At 34.6% G+C, this 16,730-nt stretch overlaps 1 protein-coding gene and 1 pseudogene across 3 annotated transcripts; both read right to left on the reverse strand.

Annotated features, from left to right (window-relative positions):
• Positions 1 to 1,295: 1,295 nt before the first annotated feature.
• On the reverse strand, positions 1,296 to 8,553 carry LOC142548461 (pumilio homolog 6, chloroplastic-like). Of its 3 annotated transcripts, none has more exons than XM_075656797.1 (10): positions 8,158 to 8,553; positions 6,358 to 7,066; positions 4,911 to 6,025; positions 4,689 to 4,830; positions 4,492 to 4,599; positions 3,593 to 3,805; positions 3,371 to 3,481; positions 2,424 to 2,618; positions 1,984 to 2,155; positions 1,296 to 1,503 (listed from the first exon to the last, which is right to left on the reverse strand). In XM_075656797.1, exons 2-10 carry the CDS (start codon positions 6,862 to 6,864, stop codon positions 1,487 to 1,489), a joined length of 2,580 nt encoding a protein of 859 aa, XP_075512912.1. In that variant the 5' UTR covers positions 6,865 to 7,066; positions 8,158 to 8,553; the 3' UTR covers positions 1,296 to 1,486. The 3 variants fall into 3 exon arrangements, with proteins under 3 accessions (XP_075512912.1, XP_075512911.1, XP_075512913.1); XM_075656796.1 differs by having other exon boundaries at positions 6,358 to 7,113; XM_075656798.1 differs by lacking the exon at positions 8,158 to 8,553 and having other exon boundaries at positions 1,297 to 1,532; positions 6,358 to 7,923.
• Positions 8,554 to 10,719: 2,166 nt separating this feature from the next.
• LOC142547958 (protein ALTERED PHOSPHATE STARVATION RESPONSE 1-like) lies at positions 10,720 to 12,893 on the reverse strand (annotated as a pseudogene).
• Positions 12,894 to 16,730: the final 3,837 nt, after the last annotated feature.

The raw sequence follows: 16,730 nt of genomic DNA on the forward strand, positions 1-16,730 counted from the left end.
GTGGTCTGACTTCGGAACGTATGTTTTGACTCACCATGCATTATAACACCTTTCTTTATGTTCCTTCCTTTTTTGAAAACCAAGTGCTATTCAACTTGCGATTGCTTCTGATTTGTTGCTTTCGAGGGATGTTCAACTTGGGATAGCCCACAACAATTCGCAGTATGAACATACAAGTTCAATGGAAAACCCAGCTCCATTGAAATGGAATCCAAATTCGGATCCGAAGCATTTGGATTGTGATACGAAAATCCAATTCGTATTTGTTTTAGAGTGGCCCAATCTAAGCTAGTAATTTCGTAATTACAACAATAATCTGTGGATATAAATGTCTAATCATCATCCCCCCTCACAAATCCCCTAAAATTACTTTAGAATCAGAGCACAGCGAAGTACAGTCGCCGATCACCTTTGGGGAAGAGAAATGGGAGTGTGTAGAGAATCCGGCTCCGAGTGGTCGGCTAAGTAGCTCAACGGCGAGATTTTGCCGATTGCACTTTCACTCTCCAACGTAAGCTTGTTCACGGCGCCCGCCCTCGCAGTTGGCTTCTCCGGCGGTGTCCGGTCATCATTCTCCCTACGTAACTCCTTCCTCAACGGTTTTCCAGGTTTCCTACTTTTTTTGATCAAATTACGCTATTCGTTTTGGATCACATTTAATTTTGATCGATCGATCACTCGTAAAGTTCTGCTGTATTGATTGTTGGATGAATTTCACGCATCAAGGAAGGGAGGGAGTTTATGTATTCTTTATCGCGTTGGAACGTTTGATTTGTGTGCATATTTATTTCGAAACAAAGGTTTTTAGGTAGTTTACAGTAGAGTTTTGTTTTTGGAATTATGGGTTTTGAATTAAGAATTGCAAGTCGGATGTTTAATATACATCTCGTTCGTTTCTGTTGGCTTAACTCTTATTGTTTTATGCATTTTCCTGCTATTTTTGTTGATTGGAATTAGAGTTATCACTTCCCAAATTGTGAATGGCCTTCAAAGTTTACAGCTATTCGGAGTAGGTGGTCATGTTCAATTCTACGCACTCATTATGGAATTCAATTAATCACACGTTCAAATTGGAACGGAGAAAACGCCAAAACGAGCGTTAGTTTATCCAAATTAAAGATTTCAGGTGATGCTTCTGCTGGATCAAGAGTTGATTCATACAACAAGTGCTATTTTGGATGGATGGGATGTAGAGGGACAAAAATGTGCCAAAATTATTAACACTATTTGTGAGTAAAATGTGATTTTGGCTACTTTTGCTAATAACAATAAATCCATTTGAAAAGACAGATGTGGCAAAATAAATATCGCATACATCTTACACACAATACATGAACATTTCAGTGGTACAGCACAACCTATTTTTATGTACATTTTCCGAACTTTACATGCAAGAAATATACACAAGTCAGAAGCTTTGGAAGTATGCTGGGACAACAATTGGAGGCCGGTTGTCACTTGATATGAAGTTGATGCCATTGGAAGGTCACAGCAGCGAAGTAGCTACATTCATTTGTATCACGATTGGCTTTCTGACAACGATGAAAAGGATGGGAAAAACAAAAATCAAAGAAGGAATTTAACATCAAACATAACGCCTATCAAAATTCGACACTCCCATGTTAATGCTTGGCATACAAAACAAACTTAGGAGTCTTTTTGCGCGGACATGGTAACACAATATGTGTCTTTGGCGTGCATATCAGTTGCAATTTAAACTGATGCACTTGTCTGAGGCCAGCTGAAAATGATATCACCATCTAGAAAAAGAAACACCATGTTTTATGAATCTATTAGCTGCGACTGACCAGCACAGGCAAGTGACCAACTAACCTAAAAGTCAGCTCAACAAAGAAAAGTTCTAATTCTCCGCTAGTGAAAAACTTTCCCAGAGCAAGATTCTAAAAGTTGATTTTTTGAAAAGCCTGAACAACATCCAAGTTAATTTGCAGGAAATGCCATTAAAAAAAAAAAAACCAAAACCTTCTCCATTTAGCTGCTCAAGTCGAGATACTACGTGTTTCCCATAAGTATATTCCTTTAAAGCTGCATGATGATTCCTTATCAAGCCGAGTAGTATCTCCCTCTGCTCACGCGTACATTTTAGTAGAATCTTCTGGACGACGTAATTTGCATATTGGTCTTTAATCATTAACTACGGTATACAAACAAAAAATAGCACAAGAATAAAAGTTACAAATATAATTTCAAAAAATAAGAGAAATACTATCAAAATTTGAAGCATCATCAATTCTTTTTAGAAGGGAAACAAATGACGGAAGCAAACATATAAAAATGATGATGATGGCATTGACCCACGAAACTAGTAATTCAGTAATCAAGAATGTAAAAGCACTTCACCTCAAAATGTCAGATATCACGAGTTTATCTAACAACCAAATTGAAGAGCTTAACCAACATACCAATACATTATCGTTCTTCTCACTGTTGCCAATAATATCCCTTATCAGCATGTCCCTTTCCGTAACATCAGCAAACTCCAAACATTTTTCGACAACATTTGATGCAAATTTATGCTGGCTCAGTTGTACTATAGACCCAGATAACTTTTTGATGATTTCAGCCTTTTCACAAGGGGTCCCCCACTTCAGTACGTGCTGTCAATTGTTAAGATGAAGTTCACTGGCAAAAGTTAGAAATTGCAAACTCCATATCTAGCCTAGGAATGAGTTAGATATGTTTGTTGAGGTCATAAAACTGGCTGTTGTCTTTGAAGGACACAAAATAAGGACCATTTATAATATTAAAGAATACCGAGTCAAATCAACTGAATGAATGAATCAATCAAACATTCAAGTATTCAACAATGTGAAACTATAAAGTGTTCATCACTAGAAATTTATTTACGAGAGAACAGTTACAACTCATGAGAGAAGAGAACCTATTCAGTGCTATAACTGACGTTGTAAAGCTTTTCAATGCTCCACTGACAAAAACTTTTGTACTATGCCGTTGTAATGCTATTCAGTGAATTATTTCTTAAGAATTTCAACGAAAGGAGTAAAAAAAGTTATCTTTGAATCTCTGTCAAAATTGTTTTATTTGCTCCCAGTACTATTAATTTGACATTATTCATCACTTCTTTCGTACTCAATAGAATTAACTGAGAACATAAAATCATTGCAACTCTGCCGCAAATTGACTTTGAGCAATACTTGAATGACTTTGAGCAATACTCGAATGGATTATTCACCCATCCTCCCCTCGGGATCGCTCATCTAACATTTAGATCTTAACAAAATCAATAACCAATGATAAAACCAATAATGGACAAGCAAAGAAGGGATATGATTAAAACAGGGGGAGATGAAGAAATAATGCTTCACAATTGACTTAAAAAGTAACCAACCTGTGTGACATAGTTACCGTACTGGTCCTGAGCAAGAGAATGAACAGAGTCCAAAATCTCGTTAACTATGAACTGAGTCTGCAACCCATCGTCACAAATCTCCAGAACCCTCTTTAAGCAAACAAATAAAAGCAAGCGTTTCAATTATAGTCAAGTAACAGAAGCACAGTGAAACAAAATGTTAGCAAGAGCACATCAATCCTGTTGCATATGCAAAATTACCTGAATGACCCGGCAACCATAAGGATGCATTGAAAGATTGGCAACTTGACCACGGAAAGAAGAAATTATGAATTCAATATTATCTGCAGGAATACATTCAATGCACTTTTGTATAACGTGATTCCCATTCTGATCATTAACACATTTCAAAACATGTCCTTCCAGCTCTCTAGACAGCTGCACCTTTTGTTCTAGTTCAATAACTTCAAATGCCTAAAGAAGAATTCGACCAAAAGAGCAGAAATAGTTTTACTTGTTACCAAGAGCGCATTAAAAACTGTTAGAAGAAAGAGTATAACATTGAGGAAAATTCACTTCAAATAGCAGGGCTTCTGCCCAAAAGACATAGCAAATACATTTAGAAACTAATACATGCTTATAGCAAAAGATCGTCTGCCTGATCAAGCATTTTTCCGACAGGAACAGAAGTATAACCTAATAGGATAAGGCTTCTTGTTGCAAAGCAAATGTCACATTGCATTAAGAACTTTTACTTGACCAGTGAAATTATGTACACAAATGCACAAGAAATGCTATATCCATGCATGAAAGAGTGAGTGATTGATATGTAAGTGCCTTTGTAAATCAAACTTTGAGATGACCAAGTTAAAGGAAAAATCGAAGCCATTTTTTTGAATTCCCACCCTCTCATTTAAAACTGTTTCTTCATGAAGGCATGATATGGCTTTGTTCTGTCTGGTCAAAATATAAGTGTGTGCGATTATAATGCATACCATAACATATACAGCAACGAAATAAGTAAATGAAAACGATGCAAGTAAACGGTGATACAAACAAAAGAATATCAACAGACAAAGCATGATGGTGTCACAGAAGAACACTCAAACATACAGAAGTAATCAAGAACATTGATAAACTCCAGGTGGGATAGCAGTTACCTTTTGGATTACTCGACACCCATACATCTGCAAACTTAATTGCAAAATTTTATTTTCCATCTGATTCGCAAGGTCCTTCTTTTGGTGTTGGCTACCATATTCAAAAAGCTGTACCAAAATCACAACACGAGAATAAATATGAAAAGCAGTGAATTTCGATATAATTACCAAAAAATGCAAGTAATTAAATAACTTACCTTCTGTATGACATAGTTGCCAAAAACATCTGTCATTAGTTCGGAAGCATGAACAACAACTTCATTAAAAACAGATGCTTTCTCTGCAACGCTACAATTTTCAAGCTTTAGCTGAATGAATCGACTTCCATGCTGATCGATACTGAAGTGAAATATTACAAATAATCATTAGTTCTCAATAAGTACAGGTGTTAAAGAAATATTAGGTCGGTAAAAACTTGCCTAAATTCACATATATGTCCTACTATATCAGAGAGCTCAAATCTTAGCCCCTTTCCCGATTTCAGTTCTTCAAGAAAAGAATATGAATCAATGTGGCTACATCTCTGATTTTTCAGTCCATATGTTTTGCCATTGTTACCATAAAAAGAGTTAGAAAGACTCGTGTTATTTCTCTCTGCAAGAAAATTGGTCCCTGCCACAGGTCCAGCTAGAACAACTGGACTAACAAAAGACGCGGAAGGAAATTGCACCCTTTCTTCTAGACGATCAAATTCAAAATAAGCACCATGAGAATTTTGCACAGTTGGCTGGAAATACTGCAATTGATAAGGATCAGCAAGAGGAGGTTGCATGGAAACTCCGACTTGCCCATAAAACTGCTCCAGATTTGGGATATAATATGCATGTAAGCTCCTTCCCATTGAATCTCCAAAAGGGGGAAATGAAGCACTGTCAAAAGCCAGTGGAACAGCAAATTGAGGGGGATATCCAGCCAGATATGATGGTAGAACTGCAGAGTTGAATGGATATCCACCCATGCTGTAGTGTTGAGTGACAAGGCCAACTGGAGGTAGATTGGGATAACATGAATTTTGTGGAAGCGTGAAGGACGTTGATGGGGCATAAAATGGAGATGTGAATCCAGATGTCTGGAGTACTGGTTGTACCTCTGCCTTTGAAACACTCGAGGTACCATGCTGAAGCTGGTTCAAGCTGCCATATGCCTGACCTTTTCCTGGATAAACTGCCTTAGTGTAAGAGCCCTGAACTGGAGAAACATTGCCTTCTGGGAGAGATGCTGGCTGTTTCAGAGTGTTTTTCTGGGGATTGAGTTGCTCTTTCTTATGAAATTTGCGATGGTCTGAATTCAGAGCAGTAGGTGCTGTAACATCATCATCAAGTGATAAGCTTTGAACAGAAGCAGTACAAGGATCATATGGTAGTAAAACCTGTGACAAATCATCCAATCTGGGAGTTGGATTATTTGTACAAACCGATGATGTGCTAACGGAAATATTAACAGGCACACGTGAATCAGATTCAGAAACAACTTTTTCTTCCACGAATTTATGGCTCCATGAATGTGAAGGTGATAATGTGGGGAGGAAATCTTCCTGCGTTGTGATATTTCTCATCAATATCAATCCAGTATTCGTTGACAAGTATGCAAAATGATCATGAAAGAAAATTTAACAGCAGCAAATCTCATGTTATCGTACAGCATTAATTGAAAATTATAGCAACAATACTACTTATATCCTTAAAATTAGCGGCAGAAATATAGAAACTGTGGTAAGTTATTATTCTAATTTTTCTCTTAGAAAAGCTGTGGCTATATCCATCTGCAGCAAGAGATTTCTGTAGAAAATAACGGGGCTTTTCTTAATCAGTAATTAGCTCATCCTATAACATATATTCCTTCCACCTCACAGGAACAAAATTTTACCTGCGTAGAGTCTAATGAGCCACTATGGCCACCAAACATAGCAGCTTTATCAACAGACGCAAATGCACTCCTTTCAGATGACCTATCATCCTCAGGCACTTCCTCATGAGAAGGAATGATATTACCATTCACTTGCACAGAGCCATCAGCACTCTCGGTATGAGGAGTTATCTTCCAAATATTGACTTGCTCATCCAAGTTGACAACAGAACCACGATGTGGAAAAGAAGATGGCTGTGGGACAATCTCAGAATCACCAATAAAGGAGTTTGGATAAACCAAACCAATTTCCTCTATTGAAACTTCCATGCTTGGAGGTGCACTTCCACTCCGGCTAGGTAATGATATCACATCCTTCTCAAGGCTTTGAAACTTTTGACTGTTTAGGGGCAGACCAAAATCTTCGATGACCAGCTTAGCACATGTTGATGATCCATGACTGATAGATCGTCTTGGTGGCCATTTGTCATTCTTTTCCAATAACCTTATGGGGCTTTCAATTGCCATGATATTAAAGATGGCTGAGATGGCTGTGCTCTTTATAATCTTATTATCAGTGCACAAATATTATCTTTGATAAGAATCCACAATCTCCTAAAAGCCATAATAAAGCAATCATTTGGCCTGGCCTTCAATAGTCATCGTTAGCTCATTGGCCAGACTAGGAAATTCACTGAGTTCTCTCGGGATTCCCCTTTTCTTTTTATTGCTGAAAACTTTGCGCACTAAGATGCAAGCTCGTAGCGGATTTCCTTACTAAATTACTCAATCATTTAGCTTTATGACTAAAAAAGCATAAAATGCGAGATATAACAAAGATATTTACTCAGAGCACATGTGAAGGAATCATACAATGTCGTCGAAATGTCGCATATGTTATAATCTGATAGAATAGGCAAGTTGACTAAGAAAACAATCCACAATCAGAAAAAGAAAGGTGTCTTAAATGTTGGTTAAAACTATTAGCCAATTCACATTAAAGAAAAAATGCAAGATACATGCATTGTTTAACAAATTCACATCTATCAGAAAAACAACACGAGTGTAATTGTTCCCAGAACCAGGAAACAGATCATTCCAGGCCCTGTTGTTTTCAAGATGATAATTGAGCTGGTACGAGGAGAACCTTTTACAAGTTGGAACAGCCCTTGGTAATTTTACTGACACGACATGGGCTAATGCATTCATTCTTCAGAAAAAAATAAGATTTAAATGCAAATCATATTTTTAAAAGAGGAACCAAATATCGCATCAGAAATTTCCCTCATACCAATCCCTTTTTATTCGGGGCAACAGAAAGATACTCCAGGGATCTTTTTATGACCATGGCTCAAAACTTTAGTCAATTAGCTAACAAAATCAAAATTTTTACCAGTTCCTCATGAATCGTAGCTCAGCCAAATTTAACACCACCACTCAGTTTATAATATGTGTATTTAAATCTTCAAACGCAAAAGTTTTCATGGCACCTACATGAAAACAAATCTCCAATCCTTTATGGGGCAAAGCCAGAAAAACTAAATCATCCAGATGTAAAAACCAAGGAAATCACTAAAATTAAGCAAATTAATTATGATGGACAGGCATAATAAACCAAACACACAAACAAGGTAACTGTGTGTAAAACAAGCCAGGAAGCCATGAACATGGTAAATTTTCTTTAAAAAAATCTATCTTTAGAGTTTTCAGCAACAGAGATGCAAATTTAACGACTGTCTGAAAAGCATTAATCAAAATAACAACAAAAAAGATAATGAAATCTTTCTTCAGAAGTCACGAAACTATAAAAAAAAATCTTACCAAAATAAATAACTTCTACATATCAATGTTTACAGTCCAAAACCCATGATTCTTTCACCGCGAGAGAGAGATGGGTAAGAGAGAGAATCTTTGATTTTAAGATTGTATTTGTTTGATAAACAGAGATACGGATTGATAAACACAAATTGTGAGGTGTCGACCAAAAGAGTGAGAAATTTCCCATCTCCAGAGGTGGCTGATTCTGGGTAATTTACTCGGACGACGTGAATGGAAACATCCAAGAAAATATAGAGTTGTGCACCGAGTGCGGCTGCCATTGACGAGCACGAGAGGCAATTTAAGCGAGGTGTGTTCGCAATGCGGAGACAGAAACGAAACCAAGCAACACGTCAGACCCGTTTAAAATATACACAAGAAGCAAGCGAAAGAACCTCGTTCCATGTAATAAAAAAATTATATATATATATTGCACAGGTCAAAAAAATTTATTTGATGGAACTGGACTTCTTTACGGTGCAAAAAGGTCCATCGTTTGTTTCATTTTATTATTTTGAAGCAAGTTTATTTTGTTTAAGCAAGCTTTGGGGAAAGATTCACCCCAATATTCTAGAAATTTGATGGATATTGTTGTATTCTAAAAATTAGACCGTGAAACAAAAGATGGAGAGATAAATTTAGAAAGATTGTGATTTAAGGTATTCTCTTGATGTTTAGCATATATCTCATTACATACAACAAACATGTATGGTAATATTTCAAGATACAAGAATAATTTTCCTTAAAAACTGGCCTACAAAAGTCAAACTGGATGTCCCTAATACTGCATCAAAAAGCAGCAGCTACTTCTGTATGTATTGAGAAGAAAATTTAGAATAAAATGTTGATCTCTTAGCAAATCCACTATTTTCATTTTCTTTTGAAGCAAGCACCCCTCTCTAGAGTTAAAAATCGTGTATAATATTTGTTTAGAAATGTATTTTTTTTTTATAGAATATATGAAGTAGGTTTTTCTGTTTTGAAATAGTCCATAGACTAAAATCCTGACTGCACATGCTGCTGGATTTTATTCTCACAGCTTGACCAGATCTGCATATTTTTCATCTGAACTAACAGCAAGTTCAGTCAGTGAGGTTACAGAAACTGACATTCCAGCATATAGAACTCTCTAAGAAAATTCAGCTCTTTATTCTGCTTTCACTTCTTCATCTTCGATATGATCTGTCTCCACCACATCCATTTTGTTCCTATTGAGGATAGTGCCCTTAAAACATTGTAATAAGCTATGTTTTTTTTAATAAAGGCAACATTTATTATTGAACATGTTTGTATGAAGATGTTATTGTCATGAATATCTTAACAAAATCTATAGTTTATTGGATGTAAACATAATTTTAGTATATAAAGAGTTATATATACAAGAGGATTAAAATTATGAATAATAAACTTAAATTAAGTTCGTGATGAATTAATTAAAGTAGAGATATTTAATTAAAGTATCACTAATGCGGCCCATGAACATTATGAATGTGACCGTCTTATTCGGATCGTCGATGTTAGGACATCTAGATGGGGGCATTTATATATAATATGATTATGTACGACTTGGACCGATTTAAATAGTTATTTCATAATAAATTCCATTGTTACTATGAAGTTCAAATTAAATCATAAAGATGATCATATATGGCCAAATCTCAATCCTGGATTGATTATAAACTCTTGTTCATTTTAATATGATTCTTAATTTGCTTGTTTAAAGTTTGCGATTGTGCATTTTTATACTTGCATTTTAGATTTATATTTGAAATGAATGGCTGTGAATATGAATTCATAGGTATGGAATCCATTCTTTCTTGCGAGAAGTAGAAAGATGATTCCCTCTTTGTTAATTTTGGAACTGAGTGTTGGGCCTAACTAATTTATAATTAAGTTATAAATTGAACCATTCAGTAGTGAATTAATGGTAGATGAGGAAAAGAATTAATTGAAGAGATAAACGGAAAATTCCCAACTTCAGTTACGAATTGTATATGAAATATTAATCCATATGTAATTATTATATCAATGGTCTGTTCAATTTGTAGAGTAAGACATTCCATAATGAAGAAGAGTGCAATTTCATAATTTTAGTGGAGTAATTATAGAATTAATAAATTAGATAAATTAATTAAAGAGTTTAATTATTTATCTAATTTATTGTAGCTTCTAATTATGGGTCCATGGTCTCCGATATGTCTTTCCAAATTAATGACGATCTAGAAATGCAATTTAGAAATCATATGTGAATATGGAAAAATTGTTTCCATAACTTCAAATGCTTGGAGATAAATATAATTAATTATGAGATATTGAGATAATTATAGATTTGAATTAGTATGGTAATATTCAAAAGTTGTTTATAATATCTTTAATTTATCGTGAATAAAATTTAGATATTATTTAATATTTAAAAATAAGTTAGAATGAGATTTTAATTTATTTTGATAAGATTTTGATAAGATCATAGAAGATCTTATGATTTTTAAAAGATTTAAGATAATACAATTCTAATCAAATCAAATCTTTTGGCCTTATCCTAGATATAGTTGCCGTTTTTTTTTTGGAATCTCAATTAGATTATTATTTGTACTATTAGTTTGAATAATTATAAATAGGATCATAGATGGTCTTTTGAATAGACAATTTTTTCTTTACTTTTTCATATGTTGAAAATATAGTCGAGAATAAAAATAAAAACTTTGATTTCTAGTATTTGCATTTTTGAGTGCCCACCCACTGCCGTCGATAGAAAGAATTGTATTGGGAGGCTGTGGTTTTTACACATCTCAGATTCACGAAAAAAGGGATACAAGATGTTAGTTTTCTAGTAAACAATTTGTTTAAATTCATCATTAATTTATATTCATATGCTCGATTATAATTTATGAAATTATGTAATCGTTTCCGCTGTGCTTCGATTTGATCGAAAATAAATTTGTATAGCCAGAATTTTTCGAGAGTCTGTATAAAAAATCCAACAGTTCCCTACAATTGCCCCTCCAAAATTCTTGAGTCCATTGAGCCACGGTGCTTCATGTATGGTATCCAAAACTTCGGACCATTGAATGCATGTTCTAAACATTGGTGTGGAGCCCCTAAGGACATTTGAGATGAGAATGATTGTTTTTCCGAATCTTTATCTGCACGAATGCAACACGTGAGCCATCCTGCTAATGCATGAACATATGATCGTTGAGAAACAACCCACATGTCAAAGCAGGATCGCCAGTTTCTGAGCTCTGTCTCAAGGTTAGCGCAGCTGATTGGTGTAGATTATGCCACTCCGGGAGGTGGCATTATTGTGTATTTCTCTTTTCTTGCAGGTTTTGAAGGCGTTCTAGCAAGTAATATCTTGGTTTCTTCTATTGTTCGTTTTTGTAGTCGATGGCACTCTGCCATGACCTCCCACATCGTTGCTCGCCTGTCAATATTTAGTCAAAAAATACCCTCATTAAAAGCTAAAAGGGCCTTACTACTACGAGAGTTGTTACATTTTGCAAGAAACAGAGAAAAAAAAGTGTGTTTATAGATTTACCCACGAGCTAATTCCGATATCTGAGGCTCCAGCTCCTCATCCCGCAAAGTTTCAATTCTTTTTGAGACTGCCTCAACTGAATGTACTGAATTTTCATTTGAGTTTGCAAATATTTTATGGCATCTCTTTTTTTTATCTACAACACAACGGTCTTCTCCTTGCATTTCTTGATTCCTGAGCTGCGTACACTTCTTTTCATAAGCCATCACCGGACACTTGCACCATCTTGTTTTGGTTCAAAAGGAGCACAACACATTGACATACATTAGTTGCTTTCGGATTTCTACTATTTTTAGTAATAGAGGAAGTAGTTCTTTGTGTTTTGGGCACGAACTCTGACTTCTTGATAAAGTTTCTTTTCCCAGGCATATAACCCGTTTTAGTGTAGATTGATGACTCTCAGAAAACATACAGGACTCCTCACAGAAGTCGCTACTAGTTTCATACCTTTCGTCGTATTTTGTTGAAGTATTGTCTAAAAAACTAGGCAGTGATGGCCGAGAAGAAGTGGACCTAAATAAAGCAACCGGATTCAACATTTTCAAAGCTGCAACAGAAACTTATCCATTAGCAAGCGATTAAGAGCAGTTAAATCATATGGACTTGGTATCAAACGTCATCAAAGGGCATTGTTTTGAGATATAAAACAGAATGGACTTCAATCACCATTACTCAATCACAACACGCTGCTTCATCGTTTCATAACCTTAATATACTTTAGCAATCCGTTATTGTAGTCAAACCTGTGAGATCATTTGCAGATGATGAGTACTTGGCTCTGCTGGTTTCCAAAATGGAAGGCACCTGCTTAGCTGCATTACACAAAGCCATGAATTGATCTTCAAGATCTTTAATCTTCTGCCATACTTGACCTCCTGTCAACATAAGCTGTAAATCCAAGAGTTTCCTCTTTCAATTCACAACCAGCAACCATGTTTTATGTGGTACTGATACACCGGAAAGAGGGAAGAACTTGGGTCATCCTAGGCCTCGGGCAAGAGGACATATCCAAGAGTAAAAGTTAGTCAGGGCAAGAACCAACTTGGGTAAGGGAAGCACTCTTTGGTAATCCATCCTTGGGTTTGCAACACTTGGGAAGCAGATCAGACCGGCACGTGCCCAGATGAACCCGGGTTCTTAGGTTCGCCCAGGTAGTGCAATAGGACTTATGAGATTAGGCGTCATGTCCTCTTATCACACCACGATCATCTGCCCGAGCATCTCAGTACATGTGTCAATTCCAGGTCCACGTATATGGGATAACATGCTTTAAATTATTGACATGATCTTCAGTGCACGTAGGAATGATTGACTAGACTAAAAACAGTATGAGCTGTCAAATGTGTCAATGTCAATAGGCAGGGCATGCACGTACATTTTGCCATGAGTAGTAACCGGGCACTAAAAATAAGGTCATCATTATTTTCTCTCTTATAAGTACCTAGGTTTACTTAATCCAGAAGGATATTAATAATATTTTTACACAAGTACTCAATATGCATTTTTTATATTGCATGTTTCCTTTGCGAAAGACATTTAACTGACTTGAGCATTGGAGTGGCTAAGCCGAAAAATTTTCCGGCTCCACGCTAACATTCTTTGTTCTAAAAATGTACAGATTCTTCAATCCGGGAACTACCAGCCCAGTCTCCCACGTTCCCGAGAAGAATTCACCCGGCTGGTGAAATTTCCCATTTAACTCACCCGATTTACTTGGTCATCATCATTGACCCCATAGGCCATATGTGGGAAGACAAATCTAAGATTAGCAATGTTCCATGATTTTCATTTGTCAAAGCTGGAAACTATTAGTCTAAAGTAATAATTCCATGACTTAAATGCATGAGAATGGACCAGGTCCCTCATACTAAGATCAGCAAATGTTCTATGATTTTGTATTAATAATGATAATAATTATTGTTGTATCTAAAATTTTGTATTTAAAAATCATTTGGAATATTACATATGTTTGTTTAAAGATATACCAAGTATGTTTTTTTAATAAGATAAGAATTTGTCATAATTAGGTCTCAAATCCGATATTTTATCTCAAACTTGAAATTTTGATTACAAGATACACTTTAAGTCATTAGCTATGTGTCGAATATTTTGAGTTAACAGTATCGCAAAATAGACATGATTTTCTGATGTATAAATTATTAAAATTCAGTTTAATATGATAATTATGTTTACAAAGTGGTTAATTATTTAAGTAAAAATAATAGTTATGTAATAAACATGAAAAAGAAGATATATTTATCAAAGATTTTATTACAAAATGATGCAGTTTTTGGGTACATATGGATGATAAGAACATTGTGACAGCAGTTTATAAAAACAACCAGTTGGTAAGATAAAATCTGAAATCTTAAAACATAGAGGGCATTTTTATTGAATAGAAAATATAATAAAAATCAATTTTAGTATTAACCTCTCGACTAACCATATCACTTTCCAATTTTTTTTTTTAAAAAAATACCAAAATATTTCTTTATCTCAACCTTTGAATTTTTTTATTGATTATATATATCACTCCTAAAATAAATAAAAATACCATAACATCGAAAATAACAAAAGATTTTTAACATAAAAATATTAAACATATGCATCCTCCTACATGTAATGCATGTTACGATACACTAATATAAATATATATATATAAAATAATTCAAGAGTGAAGGGGCCGAACACGCCGTTTGAAGGAAATGGCTCCCCAAGTCCTCAAGAGCCTCGATTCTTTCTCTAATTATATTCATTTTTTGACCATCCCATTCCACATGATCTTTATATATATTTTCTAATTGAATAGTTGATAATATATTCTATTCCCACTGCTCTAGAATTCTAGCAAATAAACAGAAACTGGAAATATTTTATTTGCAAAACTATTATTAGCCTGTTCATGCACGTGATCTGTCCTGCTCAAAATACAATAGCTTATTATAATACAATTCTTGATAGTTGTACTTATTAAAGAATGATACATTCAAATCAATTCAAAAAACACACCACTTATTTACGTTTAAGGGTGTTAGAGTTTTAAAAAAAATATTCGAAATCCAATTTCGGCAGCAAAAAATTATTAAAGCTTGCCAGTGTGTCCATACTTGGTAAATATCGACTGTTCTCAATATGGAAGGAGAATCTGAATAATTTTGTTGCAATCATGCATGGCCACTCGTTGCGCCATCTTTTGGATAGTTGTTGACCTGACTGAATAATTTAAGGCCACACAGTCATTTTACTTAATCTTCTACATCATCTTTTCCCCTATATAAACACAAGAAACCATGCTTCAGTTCAATGTGCAGTATTCATGAACTGGCTAGATATATATATATATATATATATATATATATATATATATATATATAACAAGCTCATACGTTGGTGTTGTGGTCTTGATCTCTTGATGTTTAGCATGAAGAGCTCGAGAGTGATTTGCAGCCAAGGATGACTTGCCGGCCGGTTGGTTTCTGGGCAATGCACATTGCCTCGGATCGGCAAGTTGTTCTTGGCTACAGTTCGCTCTCCTCTTCTCATGAAAAGCTCAATGGGTATTAATTATTTACACATGTTGAGTTTTGCCGATCAAATTGCCTAATTTCATCTCCTCCCGTGTGAAATCATATGTTCACCCCAGTGTGTGGAGTGTTGGAGTTCCAAAAAGGTATCTGTGGCTGTAAATGGTTTGGCCTCGTCTTTCTTGTGACAATTCTCAGTGCATCGTTACATATATTGGCATTTCTTGATAAAATTTGATCGGATATATCGAAGAGGTGTGGTGGAGTGGCGAATTTCAAAATGGATCGAGAATGGCAAAACTAAAAAGCTTTGAACTCGAAAATTTAGAATAGTTGCCGAATAAAGCAATTAGGAAAGATTACATTTTTACGCGTTTTGTTTTATGATTTTGGTCATTATGTTAAACAAATTTCGGTCTTACACCTGTATATTTCGAGTTTTGATAATTTTAATCATTATTCATCCAAAATATTGATGTATCACTACACATATAAATCACACTAGTGTTGTATAATATCATTTACGTCCAGAAAAACTAAAATTACAAAAATAAAAATAAAAATTATATCGAACTAAAACTTTAACAATATTGAGGAACAAAATAATCTTAACAATTTTGAACTAATTTTTTAAGTTGAGTTATGTGAAATCACAATCTTAATGTGATATTTTCCAATTCTAGCTCAGACTCATTGTTATGTTGGGATGCGCAATAGTTACCCGATATTTTTTTTTTTTTTTTTGTAAAAGTAACGTTCAATTATTCATTTCTAGACGTCGGTTGGATTAAGGCCTTAGAAGTTGTACGTATGGACTTTGATTATATCTTCTTTAGCTAGAATTTGACATTAAGTTAGATGCAAGTCTCCCTCTTTTAACATACATCTCATGGCATCAAGAGAATCATAAGCACAAGAGTTGATCAATACAATATAAACCAATTATTTTAATTTAATTTTTATAGTTACTGTGATTAGAAAGCTGAATAACATCATTAAGCTATACATATACGAGATACTAAAACAATATTCACATATATTACCGATAGATCATAGTTCATTTGATATCAAAATTCATAGTTTGACATGAAATTTCGAAACCATTTACAACATTTTCTTCTCTAACTAGTAAAAGGCATTTAAAGCTATTGAAATGAATAACAAATATAGTTTGAAATCTTTTTTTTTTTTTTTTTTTTGTAAAAAATTTCTGAAGATTGACGATTTAAGTTGTAGTAAATTCAAACTTTAATTTGTTATTTATGACTTTTATTGTTGTAGTTTTTCGCCTAATATATCCGATATATAGCAAGGTTTGATTTTTCATAAGAAAAAACTTGTGTGAGACGATCTCACGGATCGTATTTTGAGAGATGGATTTCTTATTTGGGTCATCCATGAAAAAATATTTATGCTAAAAGTATTAATTTTTATTGTAAATATCGGTAGGATTGACCCGTCTCACAGATAAAAATTCGTGAAACCATCTCACAGATAAAAATTCGCGAGATTGT

Source organism: Primulina tabacum, chromosome 6 (assembly GCF_025594145.1).
Source record: "Primulina tabacum isolate GXHZ01 chromosome 6, ASM2559414v2, whole genome shotgun sequence".
Classification (NCBI taxonomy): Eukaryota; Viridiplantae; Streptophyta; class Magnoliopsida; order Lamiales; family Gesneriaceae; genus Primulina; species Primulina tabacum.

Coding starts and splice junctions, on each gene's coding strand:
- LOC142548461 (XM_075656797.1), bottom strand. CDS start 6,864: ATGGCAATTGAAAGCCCCATAAGGTTATTGGAAAAGAATGACAAATGG. Junction 3,482..3,592: donor ATGGTTGCCGGGTCATTCAG/GTAATTTTGCAT, acceptor GTTTGCTTAAAG/AGGGTTCTGGAGATTTGTGA. Junction 2,156..2,423: donor AGAAGAACGATAATGTATTG/GTATGTTGGTTA, acceptor TGTATACCGTAG/TTAATGATTAAAGACCAATA.